At 33.3% G+C, this 21,468-nt stretch overlaps 3 protein-coding genes across 4 annotated transcripts; all 3 read left to right on the top strand.

The window, feature by feature from the left end:
• The first annotated feature begins 1,441 nt into the window (after positions 1-1,441).
• LOC125187056 (protein DETOXIFICATION 14-like) lies at positions 1,442-3,868 on the top strand. Of its 2 annotated transcripts, none has more exons than XM_048083566.1 (6): positions 1,442-1,745; positions 1,835-2,379; positions 2,472-2,558; positions 2,932-2,988; positions 3,092-3,536; positions 3,622-3,868. In XM_048083566.1, exons 1-6 carry the CDS (start codon positions 1,515-1,517, stop codon positions 3,673-3,675), a joined length of 1,419 nt encoding a protein of 472 aa, XP_047939523.1. In that variant the 5' UTR covers positions 1,442-1,514; the 3' UTR covers positions 3,676-3,868. The 2 variants fall into 2 exon arrangements, with proteins under 2 accessions (XP_047939523.1, XP_047939522.1); XM_048083565.1 differs by having other exon boundaries at positions 1,443-1,766.
• Positions 3,869-6,912: 3,044 nt separating this feature from the next.
• On the top strand, positions 6,913-9,002 carry LOC125187871 (G2/mitotic-specific cyclin-1-like). Its single transcript, XM_048084514.1, has 7 exons — positions 6,913-7,015; positions 7,197-7,347; positions 7,437-7,497; positions 7,582-7,821; positions 7,906-8,010; positions 8,086-8,675; positions 8,752-9,002. Exons 1-7 carry the CDS (start codon positions 6,979-6,981, stop codon positions 8,912-8,914), a joined length of 1,347 nt encoding a protein of 448 aa, XP_047940471.1. The 5' UTR covers positions 6,913-6,978; the 3' UTR covers positions 8,915-9,002.
• A 6,072-nt stretch (positions 9,003-15,074) lies between these two features.
• Positions 15,075-17,332, top strand: LOC125187872 (ethylene-responsive transcription factor RAP2-12-like). The gene is made up of 3 exons (XM_048084515.1): positions 15,075-15,447; positions 16,129-17,051; positions 17,147-17,332. The coding sequence occupies exons 1-2, from the start codon at positions 15,162-15,164 to the stop codon at positions 17,004-17,006; spliced, it is 1,164 nt and encodes a 387-aa protein (XP_047940472.1). The 5' UTR covers positions 15,075-15,161; the 3' UTR covers positions 17,007-17,051; positions 17,147-17,332.
• Positions 17,333-21,468: the final 4,136 nt, after the last annotated feature.

Raw genomic sequence — 21,468 nt, 5'->3', positions numbered from 1 at the left:
AGAGGCTCCACATTCCACCAACCCATTCCACTCACATATCATTTGAAACTAATATATACAAGTGGGACCCCTATTCCACTAATTTTCTTCCACTCACTTTTCTTAACATTTCTTAAAACTCGCACCGATAAAAAATGAGACTCCTATTGTTGAACGGAGGGAGTAGATGATAGATGATAGATTATTAATCCACAATTTTGGTGGATTAATTAACAGTTTTGGAAATTGAACCAAGATAGTGGAACAAAATTACTAAGTTATCCTCCATCTTTCATATCGTCAGTTTGTGCATATATATCATTGAGGTTAGTTTGGTTTACAAAAAATTAGCATGATATTCTATATTTTGCACCGAACATACCAATTAGAAATATAAATAGCACAGACCATAAATACATATCATGATCATTATCATTATCCTAACTAATCATATCATGGATAGATAACTAAACGAGCCCTAATTTTATAATAATTGTGAATAAATGAGTTGATAGAATTTGAGATACATTTATTAAAAAAATAAAAAATGAAATAAAAGCATTAGCAATCCTTTCTTTTATCTATCTCTTATCCATCTTTTATATTCACTATTGCGTGCCTACACCACTTTTACTCCATCGTTTAATTAAAAAACAACACCTTCAACCCTCCTCCTAATCATATTCATTATTTTATTTTTAAATTAAAAAAACATTTTTCTAAATACCTAATAAAAAAATGAAAATTACAAATTAAATCCTAAAAATAAATTATATAACTAAAAAATACATCTAAATAAATAACTAAAAAAATAAAATTTTATTGAGAAGTGTGTATCAATATAGTTGCATGAATAGACGAGACCACATGGATTTTTTTTCAATAAAAATTGACAAGAAAGGGACAAAATAGGGTGTATGATTTATTAGAACCGTTCCAGGAAGGAGACGTGGCCGACGTTTGCTCCTCCTCATTGGCTATTCAATCCCTTGCCTTGGCGTGCACTGCCAATCGCCAAAACTCCTTTTTTAGTGTACTTCTCTGACTATTTTTTCCCCCAAGAAAAAAATAAACACAATTTTTAATGCATAATTAAAAAAATAATAGATAGAAAGAAAAAATAATTAAAGTAATCAATAAGTCTATGCAATTAAATTTTGTACAACCAAAAATTGATTTATTTGAAAAAAAAAAGTAATTTATTTATGCATTTACTTAAAAAGTATAGACATATATATAGTATGGGAAACAAATTTTGTACAACCAAAAATTGATTTATTTGAAAAAAAAGTAATTTATTTATGCATTTACTTGAATCGTAGAGACATATATATAGTATAGGAAACATGCATAATATTATGGTATTTGTGTATAAGTTTTTAAATTATTTTGACCATAAAATGTAATAAATGATTTTGAGTAAAATTAGTTGATGTGATATATAGTCATTTGAGTTTGAGTTGGAGCCTTGCTGTCTGCTTTTATAGTAGTACTATGTTTTAACCCTGTTTACTAGCTTGGTATCCAAAATCAAAATGGCAATGGAGGCGGCGGAGGTACCTCTCCTCAATCCCAATCCCAATCCCAATACTACTAACCGTTGGCGGAAGTTGGGCGGAGATGTGAACCGCGTGAATCTGATCGCGCTCCCCATGATAGTGGTGACGCTTTCTCAGTACCTTCAGCGCACCTCTCCGATATTCATGCTAGGCCATTTAGGCGAACTCTCCCTCTCCAGCGCCTCCATCGCCACCTCTCTCTCCAACGTCACCGGATTCAGCTTACTCGTAATTATTCATTTACACTTACAAACTTAACTCTTTCTAATAATTTCTAATTAATCATGGATGTGCAGTTCGGAATGTCCAGCGCTCTGGAGACTCTCTGCGGGCAGGCGCACGGCGCCAAGGAGCTGCACACAGTCGGGACCTTCACATACGCCGCGATTCTGTGCCTCTTCATCGTGTGCCTCCCTGTTTGCGTGCTCTGGATTTACACGGAGGAGTTGCTGGTGTTTGTGGGGCAGGATCCCTTGATTTCTGCTGAGGCTGGCAAATTCACCATTTATCTCATTCCTACGCTCTTCCCTTACGCTATTATGCAGTCGCTCGTTCGCTACTTGCAGGCGCAGAGTTTGATCTTCCCCATGCTCTGGACCTCCTTGCTCTCGCTCTTCTCGCAGCTGCTCCTCTGCTGGGCTTTTGTCTTCAAGTTCGGCCTCGGAAACCCCGGGGCCGCCTTGTCCATTGCCATTTCCTATTGGATTAATGTGGTTTTGCTTGCGATTTATGTTATGTATTCGCCTTCCTGTGACAAGACTCGTGCTTCCTTTTCCATGGATGTTCTTCACTCCATGTGGGACTTCTTTCGCCTAGCTGTCCCGTCTGCTGTAATGGTCTGGTACGTTTCCTAAAAACAGTAATTCATCTGTTTCCTAAACATAGATAATGGACCCCACTGTATTGTCTAACAGTGTAGTGTGATTGTTGCAGTTTGGAGTGGTGGTCATTCGAGCTGGTCATATTGCTCTCAGGACTCTTGCCAAATCCACAGCTGGCCACATCTATTCTTTCTATAGGGTATGTTATAGTACTACTCCCGACTAAGATGACACATTTCTTAGTCGGCATAGGATTTTACAAGTTGTTGGTTAATGTGTTTATTTGAGAGAAAAACTATTAAATGCCGAGAGAAAGAGAGTTGAATATTCAATTGTAAACAGAAAAAGTTTCCAAAAATAGAAATGTATCATCTTATATGGGACAAACTAACTAAAAAGGAAAATGTATCATCTTAAGTGAGACGGAAGGAGTAGTATATTCTTCTATGTGTCAGGGTTCAAATCATTCCACATCGAAGAATTAGAGAGAGGATAATATGATACTAATGTGGTGTGGCATGTGAAATGATTTTCATATATGATGGGCTAATTGTTGTTGGTGGTGTGGGCAGCTTCACGGTTACTTCATTGCACTATCACATACCCTACTCTTTTGGTGCTGCTGCAAGGTTAGTTGAGCTATTCTATTAATAGTAGTATTAACTAAGGGAATGCTAAAATAGAAATAATGATGGGGTTGTGGGGTTGTGTTTGATGAATGATGATACATAGCACGTTGGTGTCGAACGAGCTTGGAGCAGGGAAGCCAGAGGGGGCTCGAGTTGCTGTGTATGCGGTGGTAGTGTTGGCGATAGCAGAGTTCCTAGTAGCCAGCACGACCCTGTACTTGTGCCGGGGTATTTTAGGGTATGCATTTAGCGGGGAGAAAGAAGTGGTTGATGGCGTGAAAGCAATGGTTCCTCTGCTTTGCCTGTCCATCATCATGGATAGCACGCAGGCAGTGCTCTCAGGAGTGGCGAGAGGAAGCAGATGGCAGCACATAGGGGCATACGTGAATCTCGGGTCATACTATATAGTTGGGATCCCGGTGGCGCTGGTGCTAGGCTTTGTGTTGGACCTTAAGGGGAAGGGTCTTTGGAGTGGATTGGTAGCAGGGGCAACTGTGCAGTCTATCTCACTTTCTCTCATTACATCTCTCACAAATTGGGACAAACAGGTATCTATCTCATTTTTTCCCTTTACCTTCATTACCATTACCATTTACCAATATTTTGTTGATGTTGCACATGCTAAACTTACAGGCAAGGGAGGCAAGAGAAAGAGTTTTTTCTCACAAAATTCCAGTGGACCATTAAATCATTTTTGGGGTGATGATTCTTATTCTTCACTTGTAATGTATTGCGAATTGCTAATAGGAGTAGAGTACTACATTCTTGTTTTCCATTCTAGGAGCCTTTACTCTACTGAACTTAATGTCTTTTTTGTGTTGGTGATACCATTTCTTTACTATAAAATCCTACATGATCGTAGTCTATATCATTTTTGAAACCCTAGTCTATTAAATATGCATTCTTGAAATGATTTCTCTAAATTTTATTGATGTCACTTGTGAGTGTTCTCAATATAGCTGCCTATCAAACCCTAGTCTATATCATTTCATTCAACCTTTATAAAAACACTCAAGATCTTAATCCAAGTATACTCAGTAATTTTTTACAAACAATTAAAATAATACTCCCTCCGTTTTCTAAAAATAGAGACATTTGAAACGACACGATTTTAATGAAAAATTTGGTAAAGTAAGAAAAAGGGAAACAAAAATTGATAAACTAAGAGAGAAGGAGAAAAAATTTGGTAAAGTAGGGAGGGGGGGGGAATAATAGAATTAATGTTAGTGGATTATAGGGTCCACTTAAAATTGTTAATTATAGTGGTATAATTAAGTGGTAAATAAATTGATGTATAAGGTTGTAAAAGATTTTCAAAAATGAAAAGTTTAAAAGTTGTTATTTTTAAGAAACGTACTAAAAGGAAAAGAGTTGCTATTTTTAAAAAACAGATGGAGTAGTACCATGCAACTCCACTGTCTAAGTCACAAAAATGTCAATTTATTTCAAATAAGTTAACTATAAATCCAGAATTATCTTTTGTACCATATACAAAATCATGAGTTGATTGAGCGCATGAATCTGTCATTAAGTTCGCAATTTAATTTATTGGTGTGCGGTCATTAATTATGTAGCAACAGTAACATAAGTTTATAATCAAGTGCAAATTTTGAAACTCAATCAAAAAATGGAATAAATCTATAAAAGTTTGAAAACCCAATTACTGATAAAAGAGTAAAATCTATCAACTAATTCAATATACTGTACCGGTATATTTTTCAGGGTACAATTATCCAATCACATTAATAATTATATATATCGCCTATTATTAAAAAAATTGGGGTTTATTTATTTGTTCAGAATAATAACATTATGGATTATAGGGTCCACTTAAAATTGTTAATTATAGTGGTATAATTAAGTGGTAAATAAATTGATGTATAAGGTTGTAAAAGATTTTCAAAAATGAAAAGTTTAAAAGTTGTTATTTTTAAGAAACGTACTAAAAGGAAAAGAGTTGCTATTTTTAAAAAACAGATGGAGTAGTACCATGCAACTCCACTGTCTAAGTCACAAAAATGTCAATTTATTTCAAATAAGTTAACTATAAATCCAGAATTATCTTTTGTACCATATACAAAATCATGAGTTGATTGAGCGCATGAATCTGTCATTAAGTTCGCAATTTAATTTATTGGTGTGCGGTCATTAATTATGTAGCAACAGTAACATAAGTTTATAATCAAGTGCAAATTTTGAAACTCAATCAAAAAATGGAATAAATCTATAAAAGTTTGAAAACCCAATTACTGATAAAAGAGTAAAATCTATCAACTAATTCAATATACTGTACCGGTATATTTTTCAGGGTACAATTATCCAATCACATTAATAATTATATATATCGCCTATTATTAAAAAAATTGGGGTTTATTTATTTGTTCAGAATAATAACATTATTAAGAAATATAAGTGCTCTTCTGTATTACCTACTTATCATGTGTTTGGAATATAAAAAAAAATGTTACATTTCCTACAATGGAAGTAAACATGTTAGTAACAGAACCTTCTTCAAAAAGGTCTAAAGGGTAAAATGTCACTCGAACCCAGAGCTAGCTGGTTCTCCCCCTATAGAATTCTGCGGAAAGCCGTATTCGATGAAAGTCGCGAAACAATCAACCTATTGATATTGGAAGACTCAACCGATTCTTCCAAGGTATCATTTCTGGGTCCAATGGAATTCATAGGTATAGGAAGAAGCCCTCTCAAATAGAGATTTTTTCTTTCGACCATATATGGTCCGTAATTGAATAAAATTAAGATTTACTTGATAAATTCTTAAGTTATAACATAATTAAATAATAGCGAAAACTACAATAATGATACTAATAATTTTAGTTATGATAATAGTATTATTATATTGTATTTTAATAAATTAATAAAAATAATACAACTATGCAAGAATTTTGAAATTATTAAAGTAGTACATATAAGAAAAGTTAAGAAGAAACATGGTTGAACTATTAAACTATATTCATAGTCTTCGAGAATTACCTTGTAACTAGATAATAAAAAATCAAAAATATCCACGAAATTAAAAAGCAGCAATCTAAGATTCTTAAAACTATAATTGTGCAATATCAAAATTAGAGTTAATTGGCTCCTAATATTATGATACTATTGAAAATTTTAATTTTTTTCATCGGCTTTGAACTTGACAAATAATATCATGAATATTGACTGAAGTATCAAACTTATCATCTGTTATATGGTGTTGCAAAATTTTGCATAGGTCGCTTGTCAGGTCTAGTCGGAAAGTTGATGTGGACTATGAAGAACTATATCAAAGAGAGAGAAAGAGAATACAAATAGCGAGGCGGAGATGGAGATAAAAGAGAAAAGGAAAGAAAAATCATAATTATTCATGAGATGTCATTTGTTTTCTAAAACAATAAGTGATGTTCCGCGTCATTAATTAAATATGAACTCGTCTTTCATGTCATTTTTAATAAGCTGGAATTTATGTCGATGGAAAATTGAATGTTTGTCAAGTTAAAGTGGTAGAAAAAATTAGAAGTTTCAAAAGTAGTACGATATCACACGCCAATAAACCTTAAAATTACTTTGATATTAATTTCAGTATTAAATTTTAATGGGGATGCCTTGGACTCCTTAAAATTGGTAAATATTGAATGATTTCAGTTTATGAAAATGGTGATTGCAAAATGTACGACATCACAGTCAAATATCGCGAATGTAAGTGATTGCCATAATTTACACGAGTACATAGAGAAAAAAATTAAATAGGCTGGGAATTTAATAAAAATGTAATTAAATTAAACGGCGCATCTGAAATTAAATTAACACCGTTTGATGCACTCTGCATCGGACGGTCGCAAATTCCGAAAAAATAAGACCGTTGTGGTTCGTATGCATCACAGCATCAGCATAAAAGAGGCGACCTACATTGAGAGAAATCGGAAGAAGAAGAAGAAGAAGAAGAAGATTTACCTATCGAGTGTTTCAGATTTACCAAGGGGGTTTTCAAGAATGGCGTCAAGACAAGTGATTCAACAGCAGAACAGAGGTATCGCACCGATCTCTCACAATTACTATGCATTTTGTGGCCGTGCTTGGGAGGCATTCTAGATTAGGGCTAAATCAATAATGGAATTTTGAATCTTTAAGAATTTCCACGCTTTCTAGACAATTGGGTGAAAAATGTTGTGGATTGAAGTCTGATTTTGTGTTATTGATTGTGATTGTAGGAGTGGAGGAAGGTGTTCCCGGCGCTAACAAACAGAAAAACATGGCAGCGGAGAGGAAGAATCGCCGCGCACTCGGTGATATAGGAAATATGGTAACTATTTGTGACGTCAACGGCAAGCCGCTTCCTCAGGTTTCTCGACCTGTTACAAGGTACTACTACTAAACAAATTCAACTACTACTTGTTTAAATGTTTGATACGTTTTCATTGTGGATTTCTTTATTGTATTGTATCTCTCAGGAGTTTCTGTGCTCAGTTGCTGGCTAATGCACAGGCTGCAGCTGCTGCTGAGAATAACAAGGTTTCATTTCCTCAAATTACAATATAATGTATTTTTCTTGTATTGGTTAGACCAACTTATGTTGATAGTTTTAGTCTTTGATAGTGCTTGGCAGTGAACCCCAGTGTGGTGGATGGAGCTCAGGCTCAGGCTCAGCCTCAACCAGCCAAGAAACCTCAAAAGAGAGCTGCAGCAAAGCCAAAGCCAAGGCCAAAGCCAGAGGAGATTATAGTGATTAGCCCTGACTCCAAAGAAGATCAGCCTAAGTCTAAGGCTAAGGCTGGAGAAATGTCATTGAAAAAGAGGTCTCTGACCCTTACATCAACACTCTCTGCTAGGAGCAAGGTTAGTGCTTTTTCGATTCTTGAATACATTCATTAATCAATTTGGTAGGTTGAGTGACATTGTTTGTGTGATGTGTTATGTTAGGCTGCTTGTGGGCCAAAAGTGGACATTGATGCTGCAGATGCCAATAACCATCTAGCAGTTGTTGAATACATAGATGAAATTTACCAATTCTACAAATCAGCTGAGGTATATATATCTATTTATGCAATTTGCTTGTGTTGTGGTGGAATGAGACATCCTAATTCGGGTTTGTGGGTGCAGCACGAGGGCATGGCGGGGGACTATATGGATTCGCAGCCTGAGATCAATGCAAAGATGAGAGCAATCTTGGTTGATTGGTTGGTGCAGGTCCACAACAAATTTGATCTCTCTCCAGAGACCCTCTACCTCACCATCAACCTCGTGGACCGATATCTTGCATCGAAGAAGACTCAGAGAAAGGAATTGCAGTTAGTGGGGTTAGGGGCAATGCTGATAGCCTCGAAATATGAGGAGATTTGGGCGCCTGAGGTGAATGAGCTGGTCATCATGTCAGACAGAACTTACTCCTGTGCAGACATCTTGGTCATGGAGAAGAAGATCCTAGGACAGCTGGAATGGAGCTTGACAGTTCCCACTCCATACGTGTTCCTTGCCCGGTTCATCAAAGCATCCATGACCGATGCCAAAGTGGAGAACATGGTGTATCTGTTGGGTGAGCTTGCAATGATGAACTACAGCACAGCAATAAGGTACAGCCCCTCGTTGATTGCTGCCTCAGCAGTCTACGCAGCGCGCTGCACCTTGAGCATTGCACCAGCTTGGAACGAGACACTTAGGCAGCACACCGGCTTCTTGGAAGAGCAGCTCATGTGAGGGATTTTTTCTTGGTCTTTTAGTATTCATGATAATTGGATTGGTTGTTGATTGTTTTTTGATGTTTTTTAGGGAATGTGCTAAGATGCTGGCAACGTTTCATTCGATGTTGTTGGACGGGAATATGCGTGGGATCTACCGGAAATACGAGGGCTCAGATAGGGAATTTGCTGCTCTCTTGCCACCAGCAAATTCTCTTTTGTTCATCTCATTTTGTCACAGTTCTTCGAACTAACAAAATTATACCATGATTTGCCATGTCCAACAAATTATGTAACTTCTCATTTGATGAGATGACAAATGTGATCATTTCATATTATTCATTACTGGAGTTACTTTTTTATGTTTATTTACGATTTTAAAAAATTACCAAATCTATCTCCTTGTCAGTTTTGAAAAAACAGAACTCCATTATAATTTTTTAAATGCAGATAAAATTTCAAATTAGAAAAGACTGATTCAGGAAAAAAAAGAACAAAAAAGGGATAAATAAATGACGACAATTAAGTGTGAAGCGGCCAACCAAAGGGAGAGGTAATATAGATGACGACGATCTAGTGTGAGCAAGAGAGAAATATCAATTGAATTATGTACTTCTTGATAAAAAAAATTACAAAGAGGCTAGAAAGAACCATTAAAGAAAACCTCATAAAGATCGATTCCCGTTTGACTCCTGACTACTAATCACTCAATTGTCAACTGAAAGTGATTATGGAAGATGTCCAACTAAAAGTGAATAAGTTCATTCCAAATGTCAACTTTATTATTTTAGACATAGAAGTAGATAGAAAGATTTTTCTATTCTGTTTGGTATTGTTCTTACCCACGGGTGATATGATTCTCATGGCATCTCTAATTTTTTCAACTATATGCACTAAACTAAAACTAATATTAGGATTTGTACGGTTCATTCTAAGTTAATTTTTGTTGCTTTCTACTTACGTTGAGGATTTCTTTCTTGAATTCTCTCCCTCAACGTAACGGATAGTAGTAATTGTTTTTCTTCAATTTTGCTTTTCATGAGTATAATGATTTATTAAAGACGACACCGCCACTCGCCGAGAGACTTTTGGCCTTAATCCGCCAATCCGGTCGAGCAAGATTAGTCGAATTCCGTCATACGCGAGTTCGATACACCTGTAGTCAAACAAAAAAAAATACCACACTCTCACATTGGGCCCATACTCTTTCATGGCCTAATAGAGAGCCCCTTCCCAAACAAACATATTTCTCCACCAACATAAGCCCCACCTCCACACCCCATTCTACCAAGTTCACACCTCCTTGATGTGGCCATTTTTTAGTAGAAATGGTAAAAATGTTTGGGTGACTGTTCTCAGGGCATTGTCACTCACTATATTGCTATTTCATGCTTGTTTATCGGAATTCTTCAAAGTAGATTTTAACTAGATAATTTATTTCTAAATAGTTTCTTCGTTAAGTTGAAGTACTGGAAAATATGGCTGAATAATTCACTCACATAAAGTTGGAGTGTGCCAGGGACACGCCTGAAGTCCCCATCTTGAAACTTTTAATAACTTTAGAAACTCGAAATTTATTAATGATATTAGGTTGAAGAGTTAATCACACAACAAACTAAATTTATTGTTTCTTCGATATGATTTAATCATGCAAATAAATTCATTGTTTTCGTTATTTATGTATATGTCAATCTCACACTTAGTAGTTCAATTTTTCTATGAAGTAAGCTAAAAATCTTTATTGAACATTGCATATTTTGTTCGAAAAAAAAAATCAATTTCTCACACTTTCTCAAATTGGTTGTGTTTTAAATTATTAACCTGTTTTTCATAATAGAAAAATATAGTACTCCTAGTATATATTTTTAAAGAGATAAAATCGAACATACAAGATTGAAATTGACAATAATAATTTATTTAATGTGCTGATTGCCGACATATTTGAACATAGCTAAAATAGGAAATAAAATGAGGCCTTAAATTTGAGTTTGTCGACACACCACATGACTACATTTGAATAATACCCCAAAAGACTTCTTAAGTTTGCGAGTTCTCATAGAATGTCGACATTTTAGCTATTCTAAGCTATTATCATTATACATGGGTGTATCGCAGTAAATTTAAATACTCTTCAATTCATAAAATTAAATATTTTTAGAATGTGATGGTTTTTATTGTACAATTAGTCTAGTAAGAAAAAGATAAATAGAAAAATATCTAAAATATTATTAGTTGATAAGAAGGCTCATATAAAAATTATATCAAAAATAAAAGTGAATTAATTTATAAAATATACTTAATTAGACAGAGTAGAAGTATGTATTTTTTATTTTTATGAGACATAAAATAGTTATTATTGCAGTGTCATCTATTCTGATGACCACAAATGCAAGCCCATGCTGATATGAGATGGGCCATTGGACCCACAAATATTAGTGTGAAATGACCATTAGGTCCCGAAACAGAAATGTCATGGCATCCTCGTGCGCATGGGCCCCACATCCTTGTCGTCTTTGCTATGTTTAACTAATTTTAGTATATTCGTGGGCTCCACACGTTCCGCGGATGACGGTATCCGCTGCACGCACCCAACCTTGTCTGTCTTATTAATCATTGATTACAATATACTACTCCACAATTTATAGTGTCATGTTAATGACTATATACTCTCTTGTTAATTAAATACGAATTTTAAGATATTTTTTATTTTACATAAAATTGGGAAAATAAGTTAATAAAATGTCAATTTCATTTAATATGTTAATTTTATAATAAAATGTGAAGGTAATGATTTAGTTGAACGGTGAAATTCATTTATCTAAACGGAAATAGAACAAATGGGATTTTAAATCGCGAAAATTTCTAAAGGTATAATAAAATATTTTTTCCGGACGGAGAGAGTATAATATTTTAGGTAATACAGAGTATTTATTTTTATCAAGTGGAGAGTATGTCTCCATGTCTTAAAAATGAAACATTTTTCTTTTTAAGTTGATCCATTTAAAATAATATTTTTAATTTTTTTTCTCTTTCATTTTATTCTCTCTTGATTAATTTGAAAAAAAATATTACTAGTATATAAAATCTCGTACCGAAAAGCAAATGTTGTATATTTAAAGAGATGAGGAAATAATTTTGTACTTCCTCCACCCCATAAAAAAATCTTTCCATTTTGTTTTGTCTTATAAAAGTAGTCCATTTCAATTTTTTATAACTTATTTCTCTCTAATGAGGTGGGCTTCATCCTTCCCTAAAAAACTCCAATAACTTTCATTTTCTATCTCTCTCTTATTATACTAGTTATGCATTAAAACTCATGTCGTTTCAAATTCTGGGACAGAGATAGAGGTGCCCAAGATTCATAAACTGGAGGTTATGATTCGGACGCCGATTCTAGTTTCAGAAAATCGTGAACTAAAAATTAATCATGAGCAAATTTGGTTGTTTTGGTTCCGGTTACTCTTCGTAAAACGCCGGTTCAAAACCATCGGTTTTAAGCGATGTTCATGGTTAGTTCCTTTTGGATTATATATTTGATTATGCAAAACAATGGATTACTATATAATACTAAATTATTTCAAGGTTGTTGGGGCATTTCTTTTGGCCATAAGATTTAAAATATTAATGTGTTATAGATTACAGTAAAGAAAGTAAAGTTAAATAAGGAATAAAGTACTAATAAAGATGAAAAGAGTAAAGTACAGGAGGGGAATAATATTTTTGCTAAAAAAAATGATTGAACTTGATTAGAACAACCCAAAAATGATTATAATTTTCTTGGAGTGCATACAATTTTATTTTATTTTTTTTATATGTGCATATATAATTAGCTACTAATCAATTAATGATATAAATGACGTTAAATCATCTATGCGGCCGCATTTAATAGTTTCATTGTATACAAAGTTGGTTCGTAATAGCAGATAGTATTTCGATAAATTTAGCTATTACAGTTTACTAATCATTTGTCCTACTACAGTTTTCTACACATTTGTCCTACTAAAAGTGACACACTTGTTTTAGAACTTAATTTTAGAAAAATGATATTCCTATAAAATAGTTAAAGTGAAAAAAAATAAAGTAAGATAGAATAAAGTAGAAATGACTTTTTCCCTTATTTTTATCCCTCGCTAGGAAATTAGATCTGATCTTAAGAGGTCCACACCAGTTGGTTCAATTTCTGAAATCTCTTAGTCATCTACATTGGTTATGGATCCGCAAGTATTTAGGATACTAGTACTCATTGGCGAGATCGAGGTTGTGTTACCGTTATGATCAATGTTTTAAAAATCGGATCGGCCGGTGAACCGGTGAGGCTACTGGTTCACGGTTCAACCGGTCCGACCGGTTCAATCACTGGTCGAACCGTTTTACCTTGCAAATATATATAATTAAATATATCCTTACAAAGTATATTAAATTTAATGAGTGATAAATTATAATTAGTAATATATAACAAAAACATATACTATTAAACTTTGTATATAAATTAAATATGACGAGCATTTAAAATAAGTGAATGATAAAATTTAAATAATAACTAAATACATAAATTATTAATTAGAATAACTAAAAAAGTACAATATTTTCATATATAAATAAATAAAATTTATATTAATTCAAAAATGTTTATGTGGTGAAATAATATTATAGACAATATATAAAAATAAACATGAATTTTTAGTTAATTTGGATAAATATATACTCCTATATTAGTATTATTAGTTAATACATAAATTAAACATGATTTATTAATAAGTTTGGAGTATTATTTAGTAAATATGGAGTAATAAACTATGTTAATAATATATATACTACAATATCAAATCTTAGGTAAAATCTATTATTTATATTCATTCTACAAATAAAAGTAAAATTTAGTAAGGGACAGTTAATATTAAGCATATCACAACTAATAGTAATTATTTAAAAGTATAAAATTAAACACAAATTATTAATTTGCGTGGACAAAAAATTTTCAGGTTTAATGTATAACAATAACTAATGCTCATAATATTTCATTCAAGTACATGTGGTGGAGTGGTAGAGATGTTGGTCACTTGACTCATAGGTCATGAGCTGCATATGCGTAGGGAAATCTGTTAAACCACTTAGATACATGTAAATTATGAATTATGAAATCTCTGTTAAACCAGGGAAATTTGTTAAACCACTTAGATACACGTAAATTATGAATTATGAAATCTCTGTTAAACCACTTAGATACATGTAAATTATGAATTATGAATTATGAAATCTCTGTTAAACCACTTAGATATAGGTAAATTATGAATTATGAAATCTGTTAAACCACTTATATACATGTAACCACTTAGATAATAAAAATTTACTACTCCATTTATAAATAAAATTAGAATATTAAATGCATCCGGTGCAACACTTAGATAATAAAAATTTACTACTCCATTTATAAATAAAATTAGAATATTAAATGCATCCGGTGCAAATAAAATTAGAATATTAAATGCATCCGGTGCAACACTTAGATAATAAAAATTTACTGCTCCATTTATAAATAAAATTAGAATATTAAATGCATCCGGTGCAAATAAAATTAGAATATTAAATGCATCCGGTGCAACACTTAGATAATAAAAATTTACTACTCCATTTATAAATAAAATTAGAATATTAAATGCATCCGGTGCAATGCAGCCGCAAGGACATTCGTGTTACGTTTTCAGTGTTGTAATACAGCCACGGCTGGAGCATTTCATAATTGATGGAGTCGTAGACCCTTTCCAATTAAAAACCATTAAATAAGAGGGATGTTTATCTAACTCAATTAGAAAGGTTAAATACACTTACTAATTCAGATAATGGGGACAACTATTATAATATGCGGCTATCATTCAATGACGTCCATTTTTCTAATCTGGTTTTAGCTTTCATCTTCATTTTTGGCATTTCAACTCTCCTTCCTCCATTCAATATTGACTCCTATTTGCCGATATACCAATTATAAGCTTTATTAATATTACCCTATATAATTAGATTTTGCAGTAGATTTGTAATGTGTTATTTTTCGAAGTGTTTAGTATCATACTACAATAATTAGACATCTTGTAATATCAAAATATTCTCCAAGTAAAGAAATGCTAATTATAATCTAAAGAGAAGATGTTGATGACCTACTTCTACCTATAAGTTGTCCGTCAGTGATAAAATAATGTGACACAGATAATTAGATTGTTAGGCCTACATTAGGCAAAATAATTAATTAAAAAAAAAGGTAGTGCAAATGCAATTTCGTCCAAAATCAAGGTTATTATAGTCCAACAAGCCTAGCAAATCTGAAATAGAGTCATCCCGCAGGGGCATAATCGTAAATTTAAAAGGCCGCCTCGCTCTTATCACCATCTGCGTATAAAAAAGCAGAAACATTTCTTGCAACAGCTCAACAAAAATCTCGATTTTTTTACGAAAAGCGATTTCCATTTGCAAAGCAATCACTGAAACTATTGCAGACGATTTCTCGAAATGTGCGGAGGAGCTGTAATCTCCGAAATTACGCCGCCGGCGGGCCTATCGTCGCGCCGCCTCACCGCCGATTTGCTATGGGGCAGCGCCGCTCTTAGGAAGAAGAAAAGTAATTGTAGCTATTACTCAAAGCCGCTCAGATCCAAGCCTTTCGTTGACTTCGGCGATGACTTCGAAGCCGATTTTCAGGATTTTGAGGACTACGATGATGATGATGATTGTGATCAGGAGCTCGATTTGAAGAAGCAGTTCGCCTTCTCTGCTCCGAAAAACCTTGGTGTAAAAGGTAACTTCATCATCCCTCGATCATAAATTTGGATTGTTGTTCGGTTGTTTTTGAATTAATTAAATTAAATTGGATTTTGACCTGTGAGTCGCTTATGTTGATAGATTTGGAATTAATCAATTAATAGTGAATGATTTGTCGGAGTGATTTTCCTTTCCCTCTCGAATTCGTGGAGGTGGTGATGTTGTTTCCTCGATGTTCTTATTTAATGTTAGCGCGAAAATTAAATTGTACTCATGAGGGGATCTGAAACAGTTAATTATCGCCTACAATTTTTGTCCAAGTTAAAAACATTCAAGGTTAGATTTTTCTATGAAAATGTAATTTTGATGATGGTTTCTGGTTACTAAGCTCGAATATGTTTTATGGTGAAGTTTCTGTGCTATGATTTTCTTCTATTATTTTGACTGATTTAGAGGGTTTGTATAAATAATGGTGTGAATCAGCAATCAAATACTTAATATTGGAGATTTATGTAGTTAATATCAACAGATATGCCTCTAAAATCTAAAGTTTAAAACTAGTATTTGGACCAGTTTGATTTATGCTTCTTGGTATCGATTATATCTCAGACTTTGAGCACTTATTAATACCATGAAAAAAAGGCCAACATAAAATGGTTGGTCTTGCAAACCTGTCTCCTGTTCTTGGCGCTTATTGTTTGCTTGTTGTTTTGTGAAGCTCATAAATCTCTTGACTATGCTGAATCTGATGAGGATGCGGAGAAGTCCTCGAAAAGAAAGAGAAAGAATCAGTACAGAGGGATCCGGCAGCGTCCATGGGGGAAATGGGCTGCTGAGATCCGTGATCCAAGAAAAGGGGTTCGAGTGTGGCTTGGCACTTTCAATACTGCTGAGGAAGCTGCAAGAGCTTATGATGTTGAAGCTCTGAGGATCAGGGGTGATAAGGCTAAGGTCAATTTCCCTGATGATGTTCCAGTCTCTGCGGCTTCAAAGCGCACTGTTAAGGTGAGCTCAAGGAAAGCGTCTTCAAATGAGAGCTTGAACTCGGATTCCGTGCAGCCTAATCTGGACCAAAACATGAGTTTCACCACCATGCTCAGCAACGACTACTATGATTCATTAGGCCTCATGGAAGAGAAGCCACAGATGAAGCAGTATGGATACAGTGATGTGGGGCTAAAACCACGTACACCCTCAGATGGATCCAGTGTTTACTTCAGCTCCGATCAAGGAAGCAACTCTTTCGACTGCTCAGATTTTGTTTGGAGTGATAACTGTGCGAAGAATCCAGAAGTGTCATCTGTCCTCACCACTGTTGTTGAGGATGATGATCAGGCTCTCGATTCTGATACTCCTTACCCAGCAAAGAAAGTGAAAACGAGCCCTGAAAATGTGGTGCCCCCTGATGAAGACAACAGCTCTGACCTCTCAGAGTTTGATTCCCAGATGAAGCTGTTTCAGATGCCGTATCTTGAGTGCAACTGGGATGCTTCCATAGACGCCCTACTCAGTGGGGACACGAATCAGGATTGTGGGAGTGCATTGGATATGTGGTCTTTGGATGATGTTGCAGCCATGACGAGTGGTGTCTACTGAGATTGCATCGACTCTTTTGCTTTCTGTCTGTAAATAAGGCTGCATGTTAGTACCTTTTCACTTCAACTCTTATATATCTCAACTCGATCTAAAATACTAGCTGATGATTCGATTTATCCTTGTTTGGCTTCGTCATGTAGGTGTGTTCGTTGTCGGGTTGATGTACGAGAACGACAGTGAAGCGTGCACAAGCCATCAGTGCTGTTTTAGCAAGGCTCGCATCCTAACCGAGGTGTACATAGCAACTTAAATTTTAGCCTGCTTTGTGTTTTTTTGAGACCTTGGAACTGAGATTAATTCCGAATTTAGTCAATGTTTGTGGACCATCAACTATCTGTTTTATTATACACTACTAATCTATTCCTGTTTCATCATTTGTCATATGCTACTAGTATTACATTAGTTATATTTGTTTATGCATTAACAGAAAAAACAAAGTTATCAAATGACACACAAATTAGCATGATATTATTGGGTCTCTCTAATGTCGTATTTCCATTAACTTGTCACCTTTTTCCATCCAAAGTTGAGATCTTTTAGAAGGCTTGATGCGATCTGCATCAAGAATCAAGAAAGTTAATATGAGCAGGAGGATCATACAAATGAATACCGTTTATTGCTGCACATAAACACAAAATTCAAACTGAAAAGAAAAATAAAAAATTTAATAAATACTATATATGATGTATGATGATATTCAACCCCAGAATAATTGGTTATTTTGATAAACTCAAATCCTCATATCAACACTATAGCTGCATTACAATTTCGTAACTCACATTCTCTAAATCTCCAAGTAGTATAAAAATTCAAAATTAACCTCACTAATAACAGATGCATACAAATCTGCAGAAAAGAGGATAAACAATAACAGATGCATGCAAATAAATATTAATATTCATAAATAAATAAATAAATAAATAATATTTATATCATGTGAGTAAAAATATTACTTTAAGATAAAGAGAATATTTTGAATATATCACCGGTTGCATAGCCTATCAGGTAATGAGTTGCGTAAATATATCTGCGAATCTGTCACTGGGCTTGTGGCCCAATTTGTCAATTGAAGCCCGTTAATCAATAATTAATCTAGAGGAGAAACCAACTACTACCATATCAATAATCGTAATACCAATTATAGCTTCTTATCTTCTGGTTTGAATATTTTATTTGTTATTATCATGACCGACTGATTTATAAAAATAATAATAAATGATTACTTTACAAGTTATGACCGGCACAATTTAACCAAATTTAATAACATTATCTTATAGTATGGGAATACCAATGCAATGTACGAATGGTGTGCGATATAAATGATTCATTTCTTAATTTAGTTCAGCTCCAAAATAGTAAGTACTATACGAGATGAATAATAATAATAATAATAATAATAATAATAATAATAATAATAATAATAATAATAATTAATATTAATTAATTAATTAATTATTATTATTATTATTATAACAATAACAATAATAATATATAATGGTCGATATTATTGCTACAAGCCAATTAACTCCTTTTCTCCACTTTTTGTGTGATTTGGAAATTATTGAAATTCGGACTCATGTGATTTCCAGCAAACTCCCTCTGCATATTATGGACCAACACCCAGGTCTTTTGTTGCTGTCAAATTTTTATGAATCTTTTTTCTATTTTTATTGACAATAATCGAACTTAGGGCATACACTACAATTCAACAAGCAAAGGATAGGATATTCGAATCTCTATCAAAGGGGTCGGGTCCGTTGTCCTCGGCACCCCATGTTGTAGGGGGATCCGGTTCGAGGCCGAGTGGGTTGGAGGAGGGGTGGGAGGCCGTGTCGGCTTGCAATCCGCCACCAGGAGTGCGTAGGTACGCATTGCAATGCTCGGGGGCAGCAAGCCAATTTTCAATATTTTACTACTCCCTCCGTTCCATGTTACCTGAGGCGTTTCTTTTCAACACTGGATTTAAGAAAGTAGTGTTTGGTGAGTTAAATAAAGTGGATCGGAGAATAAAGTAAGTAAAAGAAAAAATAAAATATGTGAGATTAGATGTTTTATTTTTAGTCAAAAAATAAAATGACTCAAATAACTTGGAACAACCCAAAAGGAATATGACTCGAATAACTTGGGACGCATGGAGTACTATTTAACACTACCATCTTATTTTTATCTATAAATATAGCATAATACTTTCACACCTTTCACAATTCTTTCCAAAATTAAATTAATTTACTATCACTTTTATACGTTAATGTCCCTCAATTTTAAGCAAGGAAAATCAATCACATTTTGTTTATTCCCTCCCTTCCCTTCATTGTTGATAGTTTTAAGTTTTAACATTGTATCGTAGGAGATGGAAAAAAGAGAGGATATTATTATCAAAAAGTGAAAAATGGACTAATTTTATGATCGAATCAAAATTAGAAACAGAGTATGAGACTACTATTAATTACCAGAGGGAGGAGGAGTATTATTCTATGGCTATTTTGTGCCTCCACATACATTATTTTACAGTATATATTTATTAATTTGATCCTTTTAAAAACTGCCACTTATTATCATTAACTTAAAAAATCGGAAGCAAGAATCGTGCCTAACTTTTGGTGAAAATATTTTAATAAACAAAATTCTTACACAATGATACGAAGGTATTCATAAATTTCTTATTATTAAGTATTTATAAAGATTGAAACTTTTTTTTCTCTCTATGAATTGGACTTCATTCCCCATTATGAAACGGCTATAATAAAAGATAGTGGATGAATTACTCTAATTTTCCCCAACATTTTTTTTCTATTTTTGTAGTAATGATAACTAATTTTCTTTAAATTACACATTAGCGTCAAGTTTTCATGCGAATCAATTTTAATTAACGAAAAATATAGAAAAAACAATAATGATATAATCCAATATTTTGATGGATATATTATATTGAATACTGTGAGTAGGTTGAAATATAAAGGTATGTACAAATGAATATTCTGGAGAAGGTCTCAATCTAGAGATGAAGAACATGTGGGGAGGAAAGCATATGCAGATAGATTTGGAAAATAGAAGCCATTGAAAATTGAAATAAAATGCCAAACAGTAGCTTCTAGCTGCCTAGCTACTTCTCCACCATATATATACCTTCAACTTGGCAACTTGCATCTCATTAAATTTTAGATTCTTCTAGCTTTTGCCACCAAGAATTGAAAATGTAAAATTATATTTTTGCTAATTTTTATAGGACTCCAACTTGATTAGAGAGAAATATTATAAATTGGAAAATGAAAAGTGAAAATAATTTAACAGAATAAAAATATTTATGTCCAATATGTATAATTTGATGTTGGAATCGAAACTCACAAGCTTTGTTTTCCAAAAATATGAATGTTAATATTAGTAGTATTAAATAATAAAGAGAAATGTAGATAAGCAAGTTGGTTATTGACTTATTCATTAATAATTCTACTTGTCTACGAAAACGAGTTTCTTTAAAGCAACTTGCTTCCTTTAAATTATTAAGCCCAACACGTTTTCCTTTTTGCATTTTTCTTCTGGCAATTAGCTAAGATGCTAGTTTCACACCTCTATTTGTAAAAAATGATGTTTAAGAATTAAAGTAAGTAAGATTGAAAAAAAATTATATAAAAAATATATTAAATTATCATAGAATAATTGAAAAAAAATATGATTCAACTACAATAAAATGGGAGAGAATTATTATATGCAATATTTGGATCACTATTTGTTGTGACAGGATAAAAATGTGTTCATAACTATAGGTTATATTATACTCCAAATCAAAATTATATTCTCACGATTTTTAACTTTTGCACTTACTTCTTTCTTTTTTGGGATTCTTTCTATCGTGGATATATTTCATTTTTTTTTTCTACCAATCGAGAATTTACCCAACTCGAAATGCATTTCCTAAGTGATTCACGAGCTATTTCAATTCATGTACTTCTACTTCTCTTGATCTAAATAATAGACTTGGATTTATTTTTAAAAATTAATTTAATACTAGTACTCTTTTTTATATAAACTTACTTCTGATTTCTTTTGAATTTAGTAAGTTTGTTTTTTCTTATCTCTTTCCTTTTTTCTATCTCGATCAAATTTCGAAATGTGTGAATCTATGTAGAAAACTATCCTCATCACTCATCAGCTCCTAATCTCTTAATTTATCGAAATTTATAAAGTAAAGCTTATGCTACTAAAACAAATTACTAATGCATTGGACAGACCAATTTCAAATATTATTATTATAAAAATAAAAGAAACATGAGGAATGAAAGCTGCCCTGTTCTTCCGTGGTCCATTATTAAACAATGAAACAGAGGTTAATGAGAAGCTTCTAGAGACGAATCCCGCCACAAATATCTACAAAAAATGAACCTCAGCCGTTGATCACCAACCCCACCTCCATTTCTTTTTTCACAAACTGGTAACCTTTTGGAAGTATTCAATGTTTCAATTC

This window comes from Salvia hispanica, chromosome 5 (assembly GCF_023119035.1).
Source record: "Salvia hispanica cultivar TCC Black 2014 chromosome 5, UniMelb_Shisp_WGS_1.0, whole genome shotgun sequence".
NCBI lineage: Eukaryota > Viridiplantae > Streptophyta > Magnoliopsida > Lamiales > Lamiaceae > Salvia > Salvia hispanica.
Note: the sequence above shows the minus strand (reverse complement) of the source record. Positions and strands in the feature narration are given on the sequence as shown.